Here is a 22,447-nt window from a genome sequence, read left to right on the forward strand (position 1 = left end):
AGTCTAATTTGCAGAGTTGTTATAGTGGTGTTGGTCACAGGATATTAAGAGACAGGGTGGTGAGAGAGACAAACTTTCGAGCTTACACAAAGCTCTTCTTCAGGTCTGGGCCCAGCTCACATTTTATCACAATGATAATGAAAACTTAATGATTTTTTTTGGACAGGTGACTAAAATATTATGTGCCCAGTTCTCTAACTTTAGTGGGAAGTATAATCTATTAAATACATATAGTAAAAGTTATTTTATCTGGCACTTCACCAACCAAAAAGCTCTATAAACTGGCATTTCTGATCTTCATTGAAATTCTGGTTTATAGTCCAGTTGGCGTGGGATGGCAGGGGGCTGGGGTGCAGGAGGGGTGCGGAGTGCCGGATACAGGGGGCACTCATCTTGGGTGGCTCCCTGCAAGCAGCAACATGTCCCGGCTGCTCCTACGTGGAGGTGTAGCAGACGGCTCCGCGCGCTGCCCCGCCCCAAGTGCTAGCTCCGCAGCTCCCATTGGCGGGGAACCACAGCCAATGGGAGCTGCGGGGGCAGTGCCTGTCAGTGGAGGCAGCGCCTGTCAGTGGAGGCAGCGCACAGAGCTGCCTGTTGTGCCTCCGCCTTAGAGCTGACGGAACAGGTCTCCACTTGTGGGGATCCACCCAAGGTGAGCGCCAGCTGGATCTGGTACCCCACACTCTCTCCTGTGCCCCAACCCACTGCTCCGAGTCCCCTCCCGCACCCAAACTCCCTCCCTCTTAGGCTTGGTCTACACTACCCCCCTAATTCAAACTAAGGTACGCAACTTCAGCTACGTGAATAACGTAGCTGAAGTCGAAGTACCTTAGTTCGAACTTACCTTGGTCCACACTCGGCAGGCAGGCTCCCCCGTCGACTCCGCGGTACTCCTCTCGCCGAGCTGGAGTACCGCAGTCGACGGCGAGCACTTCCGGGTTCGACTTATCGCGTCCAGACTAGACGCGATAAGTCGAACCCAGAAGTTCGATTTCCAGCCGTCGAACTACCGGGTAAGTGTAGCCAAGGCCTTAGTTAACTGGCATTTTTCACTTACTGGCATCCCCCATTTCCCCAACATGCTGGATAAAACAGCTTTTACTGTATTATCTTGGAAGAACTGTGTGATGTAGTGAGTATACAGATATCCACAAAATTACATTTCTAGTTTACTGAATCTTTCCCATGTTGGTATAACCTTTAATTTACACTCTATTATTATTCAGCATAAGAGAAAACTCTAACAATCTGCAGAGAAAGGTATGCTAATACAATAGACACGTGGATAGTCAGTGCCTTTATGAGCACAGAGAGCTTTCCATAAACAATCTCTTCTCATCATTAAACGCAAAACCTCTACACAAAACAAAATAGATCTGAAGGCCTGGGCGGGGGGCGGGGGAGGATCGGCCTAAGATATGCAACTTCAGCTACGAGAATAGCGTAGTTGAAGTCGACGTATCTTAGGTCAACTTACCTCGCGTCCTCACGGCACAGGGTTGACTGCCGCTGCTCCCTCGTTGACTCCGCTTCCGCCTCTCGCTACAGTGGAGTACAGGAGTCAATGGCAGAGTGATCGGGATGGATCGATCGATCCCCGATAGATCGATCACTACCTGCCGATCCGTCGGGTAGTGTAGACGTACCCTTAGACTATTAGACATTTTATGCTAGAACTAAAGCTCAAATGAAGGAGAATACTACCCCCTTCGTTAAAGTAAAATTATTTGTTTAAATATATCAGAGATAGGACAAATCTGGAGCAAGCACTCCCTTGTACAATGTTTACCAATAGAGCCCAGCCTCACATTTGACTTCAAAAAGAGAGGGAATAATTGATAGGAGACACAAGAGTTATATAGAATAGGCTTGTATCTACTTAGAAGAGCTTAAGAAATTGTAGATCAAATTATGCTGATATCTTCCACAGAATTCCTCAGATTTTTTTATAGACGACAATCAGGTTCCATATAAATTATACAGAGGAAAAAAATTTTTAATTAGTTTCTGAAGCCTAGCTATGATTGAAGTAATATTGGTGGAATTTTAAATTCATTTTAAGTATTGTTATCCTTTATTCCTTTTCTTGTTTTTGATTCTTCATGATGTCTAGCTCCTTGCCTTTCTCTATCTCTGACATTGTCTTCCTATCTTCCCTTCCTCTATAATCTTTGCAGTTTTCCCACCTTTTATACTCTCCACTTCATTTCTTTCCTAAGCCTTCAAAATCCCTCTTTGTACATCCTTCAAAATCAAACTGCTAAAACTGAGAAGGAAATAGATCCCTTTATCAGGGACTGGAGGTGAAAAATTATCCTTTCATACTTTCTTTTAGCCATAGGGTGGGTTGTGGCAATATTGAAACAATGTTTACAACGGTTAGTATTTTTTAAATCTGCAGTGACTGGTTATTATGATACTTCAGCAGACTCTCTTCTTTTATATTACAGAAATTTGTCAATCTTGGCACCATCATGGAAGGACCTCAGTTTACAATCAAGTGTTATAAATGTAAGGAATAACCTGGAAGAAGTATTCAGTGTAGAATTTGGTGCTTAATCCATGGCCCTCAATAATCCTTAGGCTTTATATCCACATAGCCACCCATTCTGGTTTTGAAATAAAAAAAATTGTAATAATTTTTGATTGTCAAATGGCCACTTTCAGAAGTCACTTGATATTTATGCTCCCTTTACTTATCCTTCTGTGGCACAGAGAGACTGAAAATAAAGGAGATTGCTTTGGCCAATGTTTAGTCTGAAGCAAAAATAGCAAAAAGATTTCCAGTGAAGGATTTCTGTGTTTACAAATCAAAGGAAGGAGAGGGGTCTGTTGTCTACATAAACTGTGAGCTTCAGACTCCTAGATCTAATTCACTACTGGAACACTGAAATATTTGCTACATGCATAAAAAGATAATGGCTTGATGGTAACCATGCGTTTGCAGAGCTGGGTATCTGACTTCACTGCTGGTGTCCCTTTATAAGTCTTGTGTTTGTGGCAAGTTAGATAATTTATTCTTTCTACTTCTGCCTACTTCTGTTTTCTCCTATTCCTGTTACTAATTGTTTTCATCCGTTGCCTCCTCATGATACTAAATGGAGCAAGTCTTCATCAGTCTCTCCTCCCTGTTCCTTGTTCCACAAATACTTAACCTTTTCTTGTTCATATTTACTCTGTCTTGAATCCATGCTTGCCATCTCCTTTAGGCTACATTGATATAGACTTATTTCTGACTATAGAAATAAGTAGAAGTCATCTTTGATTTCTTGTTATTGGGGCTGATCTAAATCCCATTGAAGTCAATGGAGACAGTCCCCTTAACTTCAATTGACTTTTGATTGGGGCCTCTACAAACATTGATATTTAGTTATTTATATTACCATCAATGATGCTCCTTTTGCCTCTATTGTCTAAAGAACCTCATGATGACTCATAGAAAACTTTGAAAATAACCTAATTAAAAATAATTCTTTTACTGGTATAACACATTTTTGTGTTTTACTTCCCTAGTTTTCATTGCTGGGTTTTTCCTTCAGAATTAATTAGCTGCTGCTTATTCCCCACTTGAAGCCATAGTCTTATTGGTAGCATCTCTATTTGTTGCTCTGGAAATGATCATAATAGCACTAACAGAAGATTGATTTCATGTGGGGAATGGGCAACAAAAGCCGATTAACAATGCTCGTGTTTTTAAAATAGAATTTCAGTTTTCTTTGAGGCATTGATGGGTTTCATAAATTTGTCTGTTCTTTGGAGGATATAGGAACAGTGTGGCTCAGCAGTGCTTTAGGACTTCCATGGGGAAGCATCAAATTGCTCTGCTGCCAGTAGTGTTGTGGTGCACAGCTCATAATCATGCCATTCCTTAAACTGGTGCTCAGTTACTTGGTGTCTCTGAGAGGCAGAGGTGGGGAGTGGAGCATGTTTCAGAGGTGCTGCAGGAGGAGAGTGGTCAATTAGCACTGAATGACCAGCACTCATAGATAAATGGTGTCAGAACAAGTGTGGGAGGGGTGAGGAGCCCAGAAGGGAATGAATGTGGTGTGGTGAACTAGAGAGGGAGGCGGAAAGCAAGAGGACATATGTAACAGGGAGGGGAGTGGAAAGAGGGGATAAAGTATGAAGAGGGAGTGGTTTGGGCTATGAAAAGGAGTAATAACACACAGGAGGAGAGGAGGAAATTAAAAGCAGTAAAGGTGAAGACTAACAGTGGAAAAGGGAGTTGGGGGGGAGGTGAAAGGACAAATTGATAGTTTATGGCATAGTCTGATGGCACTGCAAAATAGTTACACATAAAAAAAACAGAAGGGAAGAGAGAAAGTTCTACTTACCACTAGCACAACTTTTGTTAATCACAGGAGTGGATGAAAGCTTCTCTGTGATGTGTGGGAATGAATAGAGGAGGACAAAAATTACCTTGACACACGGCAGGTAAAGTGGAAAAAATGAAAGAACACGGGGTGGAAGAGTGGTGAGGCTATCACATTAGAAAGCTTAGATTGAATATGTTTGTCAAACAAACAAACCAACGATTTGGATTAGTCCTTCCCCCCCCCCCCCCCCCCCCCCCCCCCCCCCCCCCCATACACACATGCTTCAGATTGAAAAACAATTTAATACAGTTTCTCTGATTTGGGCATCTCTCATCTTCTGCCCTCCCCCACCTTTCCCCCTTGCCAGTATTTACTTATGTATGAGCTCCTGACCAGAACGCCTGCTAAGGAATTGCTGCTTTGTGATCTAAACTACCTGCAATTTCCCCCCAGGCTCCAATGTAAAACCAGTAAACAAAATTGAATAAGCAGCTCTAGCACATCAGTATTTCTAAATTATTACTGCACCATTGGCAAAACTGATACTTTCATTTTGCTTAATATTGTTTTCCCTTGGGAGAAAATGTACTGTACTTCTGCCAACATGAACACTATATAAAATAATAAGGGGGTTGGTATTTCACATTGTTTGCAACATTCGTGCAGCATAATTTTGCATAAAATACTAGTGACATTAGAACAGGCCACATTTAATTTCATTTAAAGAAAGATTTACCCAAACGTTTAATAGAAATGTGATTTTTTTTTCCTATTGATAAAGAATAGGAATCTGAGTACATTTACTGTCCATGAAATCTAATATTGTTAACTGAGTATTGAACTTCCAGAACACCTGGGTTAAGTTTAAGCTTATTAAAAGTTTAGACTTAACATTCCTCCATTTGTAGCTTTGGGATAACTATTTACCAAAAGCTACACCCCATTTTAAGGAGCCAAGGGCCGCTTGGCAATTTTAGCCTGGGCCAACTTGAAGAGAGTAAGGCCCTTGGCTGAAGTAGGAAAAGAATAAATTGACCCACATGAGTTTATGAGGGAGGGGACACACTGAATACAGCAACACAGTATTATAAGGATTACTATGGCCCCAACAATACCCACCAAGAGGGTTTTAACCCACCCAGATCCAGGCAGCCAATTTTATAAGGCTTCCCACCAATTATAAGGTGGCTGGCCAGAGGAGTAGTTTTTAGCTATTTTTCTTAGATGTTTGGTACGTTGAAAAGTGTTAGAGTAGGTGTTATTTACAAAAACACAGCATTTTTTATTTATGAGGGCGCAAGTTTCTTCCTGGGCTGCTAACATTATGTCTAAAGCCATTCGGTTTTGCAAAGCTAACTGGCGCAGCTGGGACATTTTCCCGGCCTGATTCTTAAATAGGGTCGCAGTTTCATTGGTTAAAGATTCTAGTAGTCCCTGTAGACGGATGACACCACCCCTCAAGCTAATGAGACCAGCCCACCGCTGCCACGACAAACCATTACGGATATTAATATTTCTGAAGGTTTCACGGATGTTACGAACGTGGGGAAAATGAGGGGGAGTGAGGGAGATGCGAGAAGGCGGTGTTAGCCATGCCAAATAACATGACCCTGCCCAATTAGGGGAGAGAAAGTAATAAGCTTTGGGCCCGCACACGCAGTATGTTTCATACAATGCGTTTCGGGTATTCCATTTCTTAAAGTAATAGGTAACCCACCACCCGTTGGACCACTGTTCCCCTGGTAACGCAGAGGGGTCGTTGTGCGAACTGCAGAGGCACAATTTGGTAGTGGTGTTTTCAAAGGGCAGTGTAGTAGAGTACTGCTTGAGCAGTTGTAGAAGGCAATCGTATGTCCCTTAGCAATTAGTTGGACACCCTTTTGATTTGAGCAGGGCTTCTTAAAAGCTGACTCTGAAGGCCTGCCCACCCATGAAAAAGTTGGATCGGGGTGAGGGATCCACATATGGGATAAGTGGGATGTGCAAGGCTTGAAGCCAAGATTTTTACTAAAGGCGGTGCCATTAAACTACATGTTGCATTTACTTGTTTTTACAAAAGTTGACCCCTTTTCTTTAACAAAACACAGTGATCCTGTCTGATTGGTTACCCTGAGATATCTGTTAATTGGCACTCCTGTTTTGTTCCATGTAAGATTGTGTTGGACTGGATTTTTTACTCTAGCCAGTGGCATTCAAGTTATATTAGCAGTGGTCAGGGGAATGGGTGTGAAGGGGAGTCCCTGTTCTGCATTTACTGGAAATTGAGTACATACCCAGCAATTACTTTTATTTTCTAAAATACGAGTTTTAACCTTGTGGGAATATCTAATAAAAGCATTATCTTTATAAGCAGAAAATAAACTAAAAAGGCATAATAAAAAACATACAGTTGTCAGAATAAAAGGTTCTCTCATTTTTTTTGAGTTAATTTAAGTCTGATGTCTGAAAGAGGTAAGCTGGTCCACTGGTCGGAGGCAGTGTCCTTAGTGGTGGCAAGAGTTGCTGGTCCGTTACTGTGGTTTACTACGGCTGGCTTGACGTGGGAGTGGTGGATCCAGGATTTGCGTCCTTCCAGGAACACTGCAGTCTGGGTTGTTAAAAGAACCTGGTGGGGTCCAGTAAACCTCGGCTGGAGGGTGTCGCCACGAATGAACTTTTTGGCCCAGACGAAGTCCCCTGGTTGGAATGGGTGGATCTGTTTTTCCAGCGGCACGGTCTGGGAAAACTGCGAGGCTTTTCAAAGGGTACGGAGGCGAGCCTGTAGGGAGAGAAACTGGCACACGGTCATATGATCCCCTCCCAATAGTGAAACATCAGCACGTGGTAGCGCTCCGCCTTTGAAAGGGGGGTGTTCATAGAGCAGTTTAAAGGGGGATAATTCCAATACACGGGTTGGGCGAGTAGGAAGGTGAAACAGGACCAAGGGAAGTACCTGAGGCCACTTTAATTCTGTTTCCTGACAGTATTTAGCCAATGTAAACTTAAGCTCCCTATTTATACGCTTAACTTTCCCGCTAGACTGAGGGTGGTAGGGTGTATGAAAGGAGTGTGAAATGCCCAGTTCTTGTTCTAAACGGCCAAGGACATGACCAGTAAAGTGAGGTCCGCGATTTGAGTCAAGCACGAGAGGGATGCCAAAACGGGGTACAATGTCTCTAAGGAGAATCTTCGCCACTGTGGCAGCAGTACAATTAGCAGTAGGAAAAGCTTCGACCCAGGAAGTCAGAGGGCAAACCAAAACAAGGAGGTGCTTTTTTCCAAAAGCCTTTGGCATATCTGCAAAATTAATTTGAAGATGTTGAAATGGAGCAGCAGGCGGAGGTCTTCCACCCTTAATTTTTTTAAGAGGCGGAGCAGGTCCATTACGCTGACATGTGCTGCATGCTTTTACAATTGACAGGCAGTAGGGTTGAATGCCTGGAGCATACCAAAAGCGAGCGATGGTGTCCACAAGGGCGTGCGTGCCGTAGTGACCCCCCTTATTATGGTGCCAGCGAACTGCCACAGGGTATGTGGAGCGAGGGAGGCAGGCTCGGCCATCCGGCATAAGCCAGGTTCCTTTGACCAGAGTGGCTCCGAGGCTTTCCCACGACTGTAGTTCAGCAGCGGGTACTGGTACGGGGTGCGGTGGAGTAAAGGAGGAGGCTGCAATAGCCAACGTGGGCATGGCTAAGGGTAAGACGGCAGCCGTCTTGGCGGAGGCGTTAGCCAGGGCATTCCCACGGGTGACGGGGCTATCATCTTTAGTATGGGCCCGGCAGTGAACTACAGCCAGGACCGAGGGTTTTTGGAGGGCGTCCAAAAGCTTGTGGATGAGGGGGAGGTGCTGAATGGGTTTACCGGCAGCTGTCTGGAAACCTCGAAACTTCCAGAGGTGGATGTGACAATGCACAACTTCAAAAGCATACTTGCTATCAGTAAAAATGGTAACGGTCTTACCAGCGGCCAACTGGCAAGCTCGGGCCAGGGCATAGAGTTCGGCGGCTTGGGCTCCTCAGTTGCCTGGCAGTGAGGCGGCCTCTTGAATGTCCCTTTCAGAGGTGACTGCATAACCGGTGAAACGCTTGCCATCAACATAGAAGGAGCATCGATGCGGAGGGCAGCTTCTTCGCGATTACCTAATAGGATGTTATCTACGTATAGGACTAACGTGGATCCCTGCGGACTGGTGAAGCCTTCCAAGTCGTGGCGGAGGCATTGGCTGAAAATCGTGGGGCTGTCTCTGTAGCCTTGAGGAAGTCGTTGCCAGACATAACTTTGTCCCTCCCAGGTGAAACCAAAGAGATACTGAGAGTCTGGGTGCACAGGAATGCTGAAAAAAGCTGATTTTAAGTCAATAACAGTGAACCACTCAGCATCCCAGGGGATTTGACTGATGATAGTAGCTGGATCAGGAACTACTGCATGAAGAGGGACCACATACTGATTAACAACCCGTAGATCCTGTACAAAGCGCCAACGAGTAGGGTCTCCGTCCTTTTTAGGAGGCTTTTTTGACAGGCAGTATAGGGGTGTTACAGGGAGTGCGCTGAGGGCGGACTAGCTTTTGTGCAATGAATCCCTCGATAATGGGGCGGATGCCCTCCCGGGCTTCCAACGACAGGGGGTATTGAGGGACTGACGGGGGGGTTAAGGAGGGCTTCACTTGAATTCTTACTGGCTCTGCTGAAAGGAGCAGGCCAACATCAGTGTCAGAAATTCCCCAGAGGGTTAAAGGCAAGTCAGTGAGGTCAGGGGAGAGAGGGGGGGGGGTTCCCAATTACCCTGAGTTGGGGCCGAATTTTTTAACACTGTCATCAATAATCCTACCCCTTCAGGAGTGCAGGTTAAAGTAGCCTTAAGCTTACAGAGTAAATCCCGGCCCATCAAAGGGATCGGACAAGCTGGGGAAAAAAGAAAACGGTGAGAAAAACATTTATCAGCATAAATAACATTTAGAGGCAAAGTGAGTCCCAGAGACTGTGGGTTGCCCTCCACCCCAGTTGCAGTTTTAACCTCAGAGGATAGCCAGGGAGAGGGGGCATGATTTAAAAGAGAGAAAGTAGCTCCAGTATCAATGAGGAAGGAGACAGGCAGTCCCTGGACTGAAAGGGTTAGACGAGGCTCTTTGCTGGGAGGGGAGAAAGTGAGGAAGGAGCCGGCTAAAGACATTAAGGAAATAAGACCATCACATTGTTTGCCTTCGCCCCCGGGGTACCGTCATTGAGGAGGCTGAGTTTGCTGCAGCTGCTGCTATTGCCCGTAGTTAATCCAGGCCTGGGGAACGGGCTGAGCTGGTGGTGCAGGGGTGTATTCGTCCCTGGTGTAAGTATCTGCGGATGCAACCAGACCCTCTGGGCGTCCCCAGGGGAGGGGTATGCAACCTGCTGCATCTGCTTGATCATTTGCCTAGTAATTATTCCTCCCGAGGTGTGCCCTTCCATTTCCCCCTTATCCCTCTGCAGAGATTCCGACCTGGAGTCCTGCAGATTCCCCTCTGCACCCTGGAGAGAGTCCCCCTGCGGAGGAATAGGGGCAGGGGCAGTGGGGACCAACTGACGAGTCAAAACACGCCGTGGTTTACACCCTTCATTGAAATAACATGGAGGGGGTTTACTCTCGGGAGAATACCTGACTGCCATAATTTTTAAAGATTTCCACAGCTCTGCTGCTGTGTCCCAACAAAACCAGTAACATAACTATTCCGGATGGTCTTTTTTGATCTGGCTCCTTACTCCTCTTAAGGCAGCCTGTTCGAAAGAGCCATACGAAGGCCACCTCATTTCCGGGTTGGCCAATACCGCGGTATACCCAGTCCAATTCCTTACACACAGTGTGTACAACTTTCTCCTAGACATTCCTGTCTGTACTGGGAGTTTCCCTTCGTTCCATAACTTATTTACAATCCCCAACGGACTCTCAAGAGGCACGCTAGTCCCTTGACCCATGGTGTCTGACAGGAGCCCTCCAACTGGCGTTTACCCTGCTGTCCAGTACACGACCCCTCAATATTGAATTGGCTGGGAGAAATCTCCCGTGGCGCCTGCCAATTCGTATATGAGTGGTCTGACCACTGGACAGAGGCACCGCACCAGAAGGATATCCCGGACAAGCCCCCAAATTGTTAGGTAAAAAAGCAAGTCCTCACTTACCTCTCCAGCACCCGAGTTCGTGCGGAGTTGGTATGGGCTTACAATTTGTCAGAGACCAGACACCAATTCGTTGATCAACGGGCTCACACTATCCTTAGCTTGAAAGGCTTCAGAGTAAGTGTGGCAAGTTTATTAGGGGTGAGCATCAATATTTATACACAGAAGTAAACAAAGTGATTAACAGATTATAATGGTCATGCATAATCAAACAAGATTCTACAGGATAAAACAGGTTAAAATGTACATTTAGAAAGAGATAAGGGGAGATGGCTACTTAAGGGGAGGGGGGGGTGTCATGAGTAGTTCGCAGGTCAGAGCTTTGATTAAAAGTTCAGACAGAGACATCAAGTCTGGGTTAAGTTTAAGCTCATCAAAAGTTCAGACTCAACACTGTCAATTTAAAAAATAAATTTAAAAATCAATGTGTAAGCACCTAGAGGATAATAAAATTATAAGGGTTTGTCAAGAACAAATCATACCAACCATTATAATTTCCTTCTTTGCCAGGGTTACTGACCTGTTGGATGAGGGGAAGAAGTAAACATGATATATCTGCGGCTTTTATCACAGTTCCATGTGACATTCTCATAAGCAAACTAGTGAAATACTGTCTAGATGAAATTACAGTAAGATGGGTGCACAACTGGTTGAAAGACTGTACTCAAAGAATAGTTATCAATTGTTTGCTGTCAAACTGGGAGGGTGGGGCCAGTAGGATCCCACAGAGCTCAGTCCTGGATCCAGTACTATTCAATATTTTCATTAATGAGTTGGATAGCAGAGTGGAACATATGTTTATAAAATTTGTGGATGACAGCAAGATGGGAGGAGTTGCAAGCACTTTGGAGGACAGGATTAGAATTCAAAATGACCTTGACAAATTAGAGAATTGGTTTGAAATCAACAAGATGAAATTCTGTAAAGACATGTGCAAAGGACTTCACGTAAGAAAAATCAAATGCACAACTAAAAAATGGCGCATAACTGGCTAGATGTTAGTACTGCTGAAATAGATGTGGGGGTTATAGTAAATCACAGATTGAATGAGAATCAACAGTATGTTGCAGCTAAGAAAAAGGCTAATATTCTGGGATGTATCAACGGGTGTCGTATGTAGGACACGGGAGGTAATTGTCTCACTCTACTCTGCATTATTGAGGCCTAAGCTAGAGTTCTGTGTCCAATTCTGGACACCACACTTTAGGAAACATGTGGACAAACTGGAGAGAATCCAGAGGAGAGCAACAAAAACCTGATCTAGGAAGAAAGGTGGGAATGTTTAGTCTTGAGAAAAGGAGATTGAGGGGGACCTGTTAATATTCTTCAAATATGTTAAAAGCTGTTAAAGAGAACTGTGAACAATTCTTCTGTATGTTCATGGAAGGGTGGGAGAAAAACTAATAGGCTTAATCTGCAGTAAGAACATATCTAGTAACTGCCACATCTGGTTTTTGGATGTTTCTGGGTCAGGTAATGGTAGGGTTGCCAGGTGTCTGGTTTTTGACTGGAATGCCCAGTTGAAAAGGGACCCTGGCAGCTCTAGTCAGCACCGCTGACCAGATCGTTAAAAGTCTGGTTGACGGTGCAGTGGGGCGAAGGCAGACTCCCTGCCTGCTCCCCTGGCTCCATGCAGCTCCTGGAAGTGGTGACATCCTTTGGCTGCTAGGCACAGGGGCTCCATGAGCTGCCCATGCCCCGAGCCCTGGCTCCACAGCTCCCATTGGTCGGGAACTGCGGGGGCCACATCTGTGGATGAAGGCAGCATGCAGACCCTCCCTGGCAGCCCTTGCACCTAGGAGCCGTAGGACATGTTGCCACATCTGGGGGCTGCCTCAGGAAAGCGCCACCTGGAGCCTACCCCAAACCCACTCCCTCACCCCAACCCTTAGCCTCCTCGCGCACCCAAACTCCCTCCCAGAGCCCACACCCCCCTCCCCCTCCCAACCTCCTGCCCCAGACCTGAGCTCCCAGATACACTCTGAACCTCTTGTCCCCAGCCAGGAGCCCCCTCCTGCACGCCCCACCCCAGAGCCTGCACCCTCAGTCGGAGCCCTCAACCCCCCCTGCACCCCAAATCCCTGCCCCAGCCCGAAGCCCCCTCAAACACGCCGAACCCCTCGGCTCCACCCCCCCAGCCCAGAGCCCCCTCCTGCACCCCAAAACCCTCATCCCAGGCCCCACCCCTCGCCCCGTGGAAATGAGGAAGTAAGTGAGGGTGAGGGAGAGCAAGCGATGGAGGGAGGGGGGATGGAGTGAGCATGGGCAGGGGTGGGACAAAGGTGTTCAGTTTTCTGCAGTCAATAAGTTGGCAACCCTAAGTAATGGACCCTGCACTTTGCATGTGTGCTGAGACACCACCACCACAATGTTTTAAGTGATTTGAAATATTTTTGTTGCAGCCTCTCCTACTGTGTCCTCACATCTTTGTGGATATTGCAATAATGAACTCATTACTATTACCATCATAATGTAAGAAAGGTGTAAACACAACAACTGCTGTGTTTGTAAGTTAACTTTTCCTGGGAGCATGTACTTAGTACAAGATAAGGTTTATATCGTGTGTGATTATTGAGCAGGCAGAAGCTGAAATCAAAGAGGAATCTTTAAAGCACCAAAAACATGGATCATTTGGTTAATTCTAATGGGACAAGAGTGCCACCACTTGATATGTATTGCTTATAGAGGGGATCCCTGTACAGCTAGGCCAATACCCTCTGTGTGCACAGCAGGATATATCTTGGCACTGTTAGGCCTTCATTCTCCTGCTCATGAAAGATGTCCTGACCAGCACCGGGCAGAAAGAAGGAGTAAGATCACCTACATTTTAACTTTAAACTAGGGCTGTTGATTAATTGCAGTTAACTCACATGATTAACTCAAAAAATTAATAATGAATAAAAAATTAATTGTGATTAATTGCACTGTTAATAGAATACCAATTGAAATTTATTAAATATTTTGGATGCTTTTCTACATTTTCAATTATATTGATTTCAATTACAACACAGAATACAAAGTGTACAGTGCTCATTTCATATTATTTTTATTACAAATATTTGCACTGAAAAAATAGTGTTTTTTAATTCACCTCATACAAGTACTATAATGCAATCTTTCTCATGAAAATGGAACTTACAAATGTAGATTTTTTTTGTTACATAACTGAACTCAAAAAACCAAAACAATGTAAAACTTTAGAGCCTACAAGCCCACTCAGTCCTACTTCTTGTTCAGCCAATTGCTCAGACACACAAGTTTGTTTACATTTACAGGACATAATGCTGCCTGCTTCTTATTTACAATGTCACCTGAAAGTGTGAACAAGCATTTGCATGGCACTTTTGTAGCTGGCATTGCAAGGAATTTATATGCCAGATAAGCTAAACATTTGTATGCCCCTTCATGCTTTGGCCACCATTCCAGAGGACATGCTTCCATGCTGATGATGCTTGTTTAAAAAAAAGTGTTAATTAAATTTCCTTCAGATTGACAAAACGCAATAAAGATAGCTGCAGCACTCGACCCAAGATTTAAGAATCTGAAGTGCTTTCCAAAATCTGAGAAGGACGAGGTATGGAGCATGCTTTCAGAACTCTTAAAAGAGCAACACTCCAATGCGGAAACTACAGAACACGAACCACCAAAAAAGAAAATCAACCTTCTGTTGGTGGCATCTGACTCAGATGATGAAAATGAACATGCGTCGCTCCGCACTGCTTTGGATCGTTATCAAGCAGAACCCATCATCAGCATGGACGCATGTCCTCTGGAAGGGTGGTTGAAGCATGACGGGACATATGAATCTTTAGAGCATCTGGCACTTAAATATCTTGTGATGCTGGCTACAACTGTGCCATGCAAACACCTGTTGTCATTTTCAGGTAACATTGTAAACAAGAAGCGAGCAGCATTATGTCCTGAAAATGTAAACAAACTTGTTTGTCTGAGCGATTGGTTGAATAAGAAGTTGGACTGAGTGGACATACAGGCTCTTAAATTTTCCATTGTTTTATTTTTGAGTGCAGTTATTTTTTTGTACGTAATTCTACATTTGTAAGTTCAACTTTCATGATAAAGAGATTGCACTACATTAATTGTACTAGGTGAATTGAAAAATACTATCTTTTGTTTTTTACTGTGCAAATATTTGTAATAAAAAATAATAATAGAAAGTGAGTACTGTACACTTTATATTGTGTGGTAATTGAAATCAATATATTTGAAAATGTATAAAACATCCAAAAATATTTAAATGTTATTCTATTATTCTTTAACAGTGTGATTAATTGCACGATTAATCATGATTAATTTTTTTAATCACTTGACTGCCTTATTTTAAACCATTTCTTGTAATTTTGTCAGGCCAATATTTACACCTGTGAAATATTGCCAAGGCTTTTCTACAGGAAAAGTTAAGATGAGTGTTCCATTACTTCACACCTTCTTTTTGGACTTAAAAAAATCAAATGTGGGTTACACCTGGCCAGTACAAAATTTTTAAAATGTTAAAGACCAGTCAAAGACCTGATGATTAATAGAGGGTTTGGGAGTGAGTCCTGCAAGCTAGGGTTGCCCTGACTGCCACTGTCAAATCTAAAGGCACTTCATTTTTCAATGAAATCATCCACACAGGTTTAAGGCACTGTAATGTATATACATTAACTTCACACCTTTACTGTCACATGATCTAGACAAGCCCTTACTAAGGGAAGTAATGAGGGAAATTGAGGGGGACAGGGAAGCCTCTATTAGTTCCTTTAGTTTAAAATGCTTTAACAGGTTTTGAATGACACCAATTAGGGTGACCAGATGTCCTGATTTTATAGAGACAGTCCCTATATTCTGAGCTTTGTCTTATATAGGTGCCTATTTCCCCCCGTCCTGATTTTTCATACTTGCTATCTGGTCACCCTATTGCCAATCTATCTTGCGGTTGTACCTATCTTGAGTAAAAATTACAGTAGACATTTATGTTTGAGAAGGATTTAATACACAAGAGTATAGTGCTTCTTAGGGCCAGATTTTTAAATGTATTTAGGCAACTAGTGGGCTTTTCAAAAGCAGCTAGATGCTTTCAACTTTTAAAAATGTGACCTGTAGTGAACCATGTTCTAAACACAAGTGGGGACGTAAAAAAGAACAAGAGTGCTGGACAGAGGCAAAATAACAGTTGACAAAGGTGGAATCCCCTTTGGTGGATTAAAGGAACCCAAAGTTTTGCCATCAACCCAGGAAATCAGTCACCCTGACATCATATGAGCCCCCCAAATAAATGTGTGTAGAAAAAAATCCATGTATGTGCCTGGCAAGGGAAAGGCCGCCCAGACCCCAGTTCAGCAACCAGGCCAGCCGGCAAGGCAAACTTGTCACCTGCTGAGGCTTTATACACAGCTGGGAGACTTGTCAAACCCTGGCCATTAGAACTGGTTGTGGTAGCGGCGGGAAACAGACGTCACAGACTCGCCGCTCCTTGAGCGACTCACCGCATGGGCGCAGGTGGGGCCGTGGGGCGGACACTGGGCTCTGGCGCGGTGCCGTGACGGGGCACAGCCCTGGGAACCCGGCGCTACGAGCCGCCGCCTCTGCCCCCCCCCCCCTTTTTTTTTTTTTGCAGGCGCTGGAGCCGGCTCAGCGGACCTGGGGTAACGGTTCCCCCTCCCGCCGCGGCTGGCAGCGCCTCGCGCACGGGCTCAACCCCCCTTCCCCCCCGAGCTGGGCCTGGGGCCCCGCCCCTCGTCCAGCCGCCGCCGTCAGCTCGGCCCTGCCCAGCCCCGCGCGCCCCGGAGCACGTGGCCATGCCCGGCTGGGCTGCTAGCGCGCATGCTCAGTGCCGGCCGAGCCGCTGCTGCTGACGGGCCGCTGTTGGCGGCTGGCCGCTGCCCGCTCCGCGCCCATGGAGGGGAGCCTGGTCCGCGCCTTCGGGGCCCTGAGCCTGCAGCCCCCGGCCCGGGCGCAGCCCCGCAGGCGCCGCTTCCGCAAACGCCTCTACCTGCTGCGCGGCCTGCCCGGCTCCGGGAAAACCACGCGGGCCAGGTAACGGGGGCGCCGGGGTGTCGCGGCCCCGCTGGGGCAAGGGGCTCCCCGCCCTGCTCCGGGCCGCTCCCCCTGCGGGGCTGCCGCGGCAGGCGCCGGGCCGGAGCCTGGCCTGGGTGTGGCGGGGCCAAGCGCCCTCCTCGCGGCCATCCCGGCCGAGGTGTCCGTGTCCGTGCCGGGCGCGGGCTGACGGGGAGCGGCCCAGCCGCGGGGAACATTTGCTGGCAGCTCCGCACGTGGCTGTTGTCTCGTGCGGCCAGTGGCGGGGAGCGGAGCCTTTGCCCGCAAGTGTCTCCCAAATCCGGACAGCCGCGGCGGTAGCGCCCGCGGCTCTGCCCCCTCCCCCCCTTCTCCGAAGCTGGGGGAGGAAGTGCCGGGTTCCTGTCAGGCTACGGGACCAGCAGTCACGTGTCTGGCACGCTACAGGTCTGTCTCATCTTGCGCTGGGGTTACCTTCCGCAGCCAGCGCCTAAAGCGAAAATCGCGTATAGTCAAAATTACATTGGGTGTAATGGCAGGCGGAATCGCCTACACTACAGAAACAGTATTTAAATTATTTTTCTCTCTCTTGTTTTTGCCAACCGAGTAAAGCTGAAATCGCACATGTTAAATGCGCGTAAGATGCGACAGACCTGTACTGGGTGATGTTGTGTAAAGTGAACAAGGTGTCAGCAGTAGCTTCACGCTGGGGGGCAAACCTGCCTCTTCCCTCCCCCTTTTGTGGAAGGAAAGATAATGTAGAAACTGATTGTCGTTGTTGTTTCCTTTTTGTTAATAAAGTTGAACTGAACTGACGTACAATAAGCAGTGATTGGACCACATAGAAGCTGTGACTTTTCTTCTTTTAATGTATTCTTTGGATTTGTATACCATGCCCGTCAACACTTCCTAGCCACTTTACATACACAGACCAATTTTCATCTCTGAGATACCTTTTCTTCCTCCTGTTGTGCACTCTCCAGCGCTCATTTTTCTGACCTGCTGCTTAGACTTTGTGATGTATTCTCCTAGCTCGTCACTACAAAACAAAACAAAAATCTTTGCTTTAGTTTAACTCAAAGCTAAAGCAAACTAAGGCCACTTTACTTCCAAATGAGCTTATCGATTTTTAGAAATCACACCTTCTTTGTGTTTTGTCAGATCTGCTGTGAAAGTGTTCTTAAAATGAACAACATGTTTTGGGTCATAATCCAAGACTGCTATAACATGAAATATATGGCAGAATGCGGGTAAAACAGAGCAGGAGACATACAATTCTCCCCCAAGAAGTACAGTCACAAATTTAATTGCTGCATTATTTTTTTAACGAGCATCATCAGCATGGAAGGATGTGTTGAATTCATATGGTTAATTAATTTGGCTTAATTTCCCATGCAGACAGCCCTCATTGAAGAAAAAACCTTGGCTTACACAGCACAGTATACAAGTACCTTACATATACCATGGGCAGGATTCTGTGCTGCATCTCTTGTGCAGCACGGCGGACTTTAAGGCACCTTTTTTGCCTTGGCCAAGAAGTTGGAGAGGCCCCCAGCATACCATACACAGTCCTGGGGGCCTCTAAATTATGCCAGCCTCCCGCAGTTGCCCTGTAGGCTGCAGTGTTATGGCCTTACTCTTCACATATCCCTCCTGCTCCCAGCATGCTTCCTGCACCAGGGCTCACTGCTGTCTACTGTCCTGGCTGTACTGAAGGAAACCTCAGCTGGAACTGGGACTTTTAAGGCCCATTTATGCTGCTCTGGTCCTTTTCTTCAGCCTAAAGGGGCTGGAATGGGCTTGAGGATCTCACCCAATTACTGTAGCTTCACAATACGCTTATCAGGTAGGGAAGTATAATCTCATTTTATGCATGGGGAATTGGGAGATTGACTGTTCCACATCCCAAAGGAAGTCTGTGGCAGAGTCAGGAATAAATCCAGTTTTCCCATGATCTATGACACTGCCTAAAGTATAAGAGCATCCTTTTTTCCTCTGAAGGATCTGTGACAAAGTGCAAATCTGATAAAACCCTCATCACACTGTTAGAGGTTAATGTACAGAAAGCATCGTCTTCTAATGGGAGTTGAGATTGGGGGCATGTCTATATCAACTGTTAGTACAGGGCAAGCTCATGTTTAAATCTACCTTGCACTACCCTGCTGCGCATTAACTGTTCATGTGGACACTGCTGCCCTGCACTTCACCTTCTGTAGTGCACTTTGATCTACTCCCATTTCAAGGTAGAGCAGATCAAAGTGTGCTAGGGAACTTTTACTGCATGGGCACAGGGTCCATATGGACAGTTAGTATGTGACAGGCTAGTGCAAGGTAGAATTACAGCCTTGCTTGCTATGTGCTAACTGTTTGTATAGCTGGGTTGTTTTTTTCTTTTGTCTGTCCATGTACATTTCATATTCAGCTTTATGTACTACCATTCTGTGAATATGAGACAATCTCCTCTCCCATTTTTCTGCTGTTTCTGTGTGATGTCAGTTAACAGGCAAGCTAAATGCATACACAAGTTTATGTGTGAACTGAGGAAAACAGCAGGCATAGAAGAGCAAAGGCACCAGTGTGAGTGGTTTCACAAAGACTGTTGCATGCAGTGATGATTAGTTGTGTGTGTGTGTGTGTTTGTGGTTAAGTCACTTGTGCATCTTAATCATGCCCCGTTAGGAGGGAAGAGTAACACAAGAGAAATTGATTCAGGGAAAAGAGGAAAATGGATTCACAATGGTGAAAAGTTAGGTTTCAGCTCCATGGGGAAAGTAGCTTGCAAAAATCTTAAACAAGCAAAACAATCTGCTTTTTCTTCAGAACTGCTGCAACAAATTGAGTTTATCAATCTATCCTTAGAAATAATTACTTTTAATCACATCTATAGCATTGTAACTGTATATGCTGCTGTTCAGAGAAAGGTCAGTGCCAAACTGGTGTTCTTCTTAAGAAGGGCTAATAATCTAAAGGCATGGGTAAATATGTTGCATCCACAAAGTATAGCAGAGGAAGGATGGCTCTATGCTTAAGGCACTAGACTGGAACTCATGAGTTCTGAGTTCTTTCCTGGCTCTGCAACAGACTTCTTGTGTGAACTCATTAAACCACTTACAAATTATAAATATAATAAGCAGAGAGAGTGTTACCATAAGCCTAGAGCTACCAAGGGGACTTAGATTCAGCAGTGCAATGCCTGACTGGCATCCATAGCCCTCAGGCACCCAGGCTTCCTATGCAATGTCTGAGGAAGGGTAAGACACCTAAGAATGGGATTCACAAAAGCCATCAGGCTGAATGGGGAGCCACCTAAGCTGGACAGTAGGAAGAGCTGAGTAGAGGGGTGTGCATGCCCCTCAGAGATAAATGTCTAGTGAGAGGCACCCCCTCTGCTTGGGATCACAGCTGTGAACCCTCTCCAACAGTTAGGCACCTAAACCAGGTCAGTCCTTTCTCAAAAAAAAGTAAGGAGAAGGTGGTGCAGCACTTGCTCAGGATGTGGGAGACCAGGGTTCAAATCCACACTGTGTGAGATGTAGAACAGGGACTTGAAGCCAGGTCTCCCTCCTAGGTGAGTGCCCTAACCACTTGGCAATAGGTACTCTAGGGCAGCTATTTCCCACTTTCCCGTTGAAGTTGTTCCACTTTGTATAAAATACTTAAATATTCAGTGGGTAAGAAAGATTGATTCTATAGCCCAATGATTAGGGAACTCACTTGGGATATGGGACACCTTGCTTCAAGTCGCTGCTCCACATGAGGCAGAGTGGGCATTTGAACCTGGGTCTCCCACATCATGGGTGAGTGCACTAACCCCTGGGCTATTGGAGTATAAACTAGGGTGGTACCACCACCTGTGTGTTGTACTGACCTTGACCTAGTAGGCGTGCTCTGACAACATCTCCCAGATTGGGCAAGATAGGTGAGGGGAAGATAGTTCAAGGATCCAACTGGGACTTCAGTATGAGCTAGAACTGAAGCAGCATTGTACATGTCCACTAGCAGAAATTTAGGCACCTCCAGTTAGGTCCTCAAAAGCCCTGCTCAGTGGCCACCTATGTTTTGGATTTAAGCACCTAAAGTGACAGGTGGGCACCTAACTCCCTTTGTAAATCTAACTCATAGTGCTTAGGAATCATAGCCATGGACCGGGAACCCCACTGTTCCAGGTGTTGCACAGATAGAACAGAAAAACAGTTTCTGCCCCACAGACCTTGCAATCTAAGGACTGATCTACATTCGAAAATTAACACGCAGGCTGTGTGAAAAATCCACACCCCTAAGCGACACAGTTAAACCAATCTCACCTTTGGTATGGCTAGAACTAGGTCGATGGGAGAATTCTCCCCTTGATCTAGATGCTACCTCTTGGGAAAGTGGATTATCTGCACTGACAGGAGGAGCCCTCCCATTGGCGTAGGTAGCGTCTTCACTGAAGCACTACAGCACAGCTGCAGTAGTTTATGTGTAGACAAGGCCTTAGTGTAAGACAAGAGACAGATGGATATAGATGGGGTGGAGGGGTGGGTATAAAAGACAGTGAGACAATTACTGATTAGAAAGTTGGCTCTAATCCAAGTAAACCACTCCTTACTGAGGCAGAGAAATGATATACAATGCCGTGGGGCACTTTAATTGCTCTGACTCTACGACCCCATAAGAAAGGAGACTGGTATTCTCCTGTGTAAGCTCACCAAAGTTTTCTGGGCAATAGTCATGCAAGGCCTAACGCGGGAGGAGCTTTCCACTCCACAACCCCAGCCTAACTCCTCACATTCCCTCAAAAAGGGCCCCATCCCTAAAAAAAAGTAAATAAATCCTAACCCCTACTCTTAGCAGCGCTTTTACCATGACAAGGGAGACATGCATAGACTCCATGAAATCCACTAGGGGGACTTTGCAATATAAATATATTTTCACCCCACTCCACACTATGGTTACAATCCTTCTGAGCCTATCAGTGCAGATTAGTAAGCAGTCAGAAGTTGTGGTTGAACTGATATGAGGTACTGGCTCCCAGGTGTCCATAACATTGCATCTGCAGCACCTTTATGTCCAAAAAGCAACAGAGGGCTTATCTTCACTGCAGGAGTCACTCTAGTAATAACTCAAGTTGCCCCTAACGTGGGTCCCCTTCACACACAAAACCCCTCAACATGAGTGTGATGGAGTTTCTAACTTGTGTTGGTTGGCATCCCAGAAGGTACATACTACAGCTCAAATTAGTGCAACTTCTCAGCTGCCATTACAAGTCACTGTGTGTGGGTCAAGTGTTGTTTTGCAGTATGACCACTCTTACTCAAGCTAGGCTATGTAGGAGCAGGCAGCATGGGTAACTTCCCTGATTTATAGTTACAATTTTGAGACACTCCATGAACCTTGCAGCTTATCACTAACAACTGCAATTCATCCCAACTGTGTGGGATCAAGGCCTTCATTTCAATTGGCTTCACCAGGCTACTTTCAGGTTACATATGTGGGAAGGACACACGATTCATTATATGCACTGATTCTTAAAGTAGCTCTACTGTACAATATTTATATCTATACCCATTACTGTATTACCATGATGCACAAAACACGATAATGTCATCTATTTGGCATCACTGCACAAACACTAGGACCTGATCTAACAATCATAACAGACCATTCAAACTCTCCCCTTAAGTCAATAGGCCAATATGTAACTTTTCAGCCAATAATTCCGGTCTCTTTTGATTCTTAGTTTTAAGAGGGTCATCTCTGTATCCCTCCTAAGACATGCAGTGAGTGGTCCTACTGATTGAGGGCTCTAAGAAATGCTAGGACTAATGATACTAGCATTCCCAAAGGAAGTACTGTTCCATATAGTTTGTGTTTCTTTTTCTCTATATACTTATTTCTAACCCTTTTGTCAAATTCCTTCCCTTACTTCTTCTTATTTTAGTCTCCACTCCAACCCTTTTGTAAGGTTAGTAGGATCTTGAATGCATATCCAGCTATCCAGAAGTT

General features: G+C 45.4%; 2 protein-coding genes across 9 annotated transcripts in view; both read left to right on the top strand.

The window, feature by feature from the left end:
* The window catches only part of N4BP2L2 (NEDD4 binding protein 2 like 2), a 667,270-nt gene that overhangs the window by 99,321 nt on the left and 545,502 nt on the right, over nucleotides 1–22,447 (top strand). For 3 of the 8 annotated variants that reach the window (XM_065594518.1, XM_065594509.1, XM_065594527.1), the window contains one exon: nucleotides 2,451–5,172. The exons of the other annotated variants lie outside the window; for them this stretch is intronic. The gene's annotated coding sequence lies outside the window, so the exon portion shown is untranslated. Of the gene's footprint in view, nucleotides 1–2,450; nucleotides 5,173–22,447 lie in introns of those variants that run through there. 8 annotated transcript variants of the gene reach the window in all.
* N4BP2L1 (NEDD4 binding protein 2 like 1) overlaps nucleotides 16,218–22,447 on the top strand; it is a 28,823-nt gene continuing 22,593 nt past the window's right edge. Inside the window, exon 1 of the mRNA XM_065594603.1 lies at nucleotides 16,218–16,480. Coding sequence (XP_065450675.1) covers nucleotides 16,341–16,480 — 140 coding nt within the window. The 5' untranslated portion in view covers nucleotides 16,218–16,340. The remainder of the gene's footprint in view (nucleotides 16,481–22,447) is intronic.

This window comes from Chrysemys picta, chromosome 1, assembly GCF_011386835.1.
Source record: "Chrysemys picta bellii isolate R12L10 chromosome 1, ASM1138683v2, whole genome shotgun sequence".
Classification (NCBI taxonomy): domain Eukaryota; kingdom Metazoa; phylum Chordata; order Testudines; family Emydidae; genus Chrysemys; species Chrysemys picta.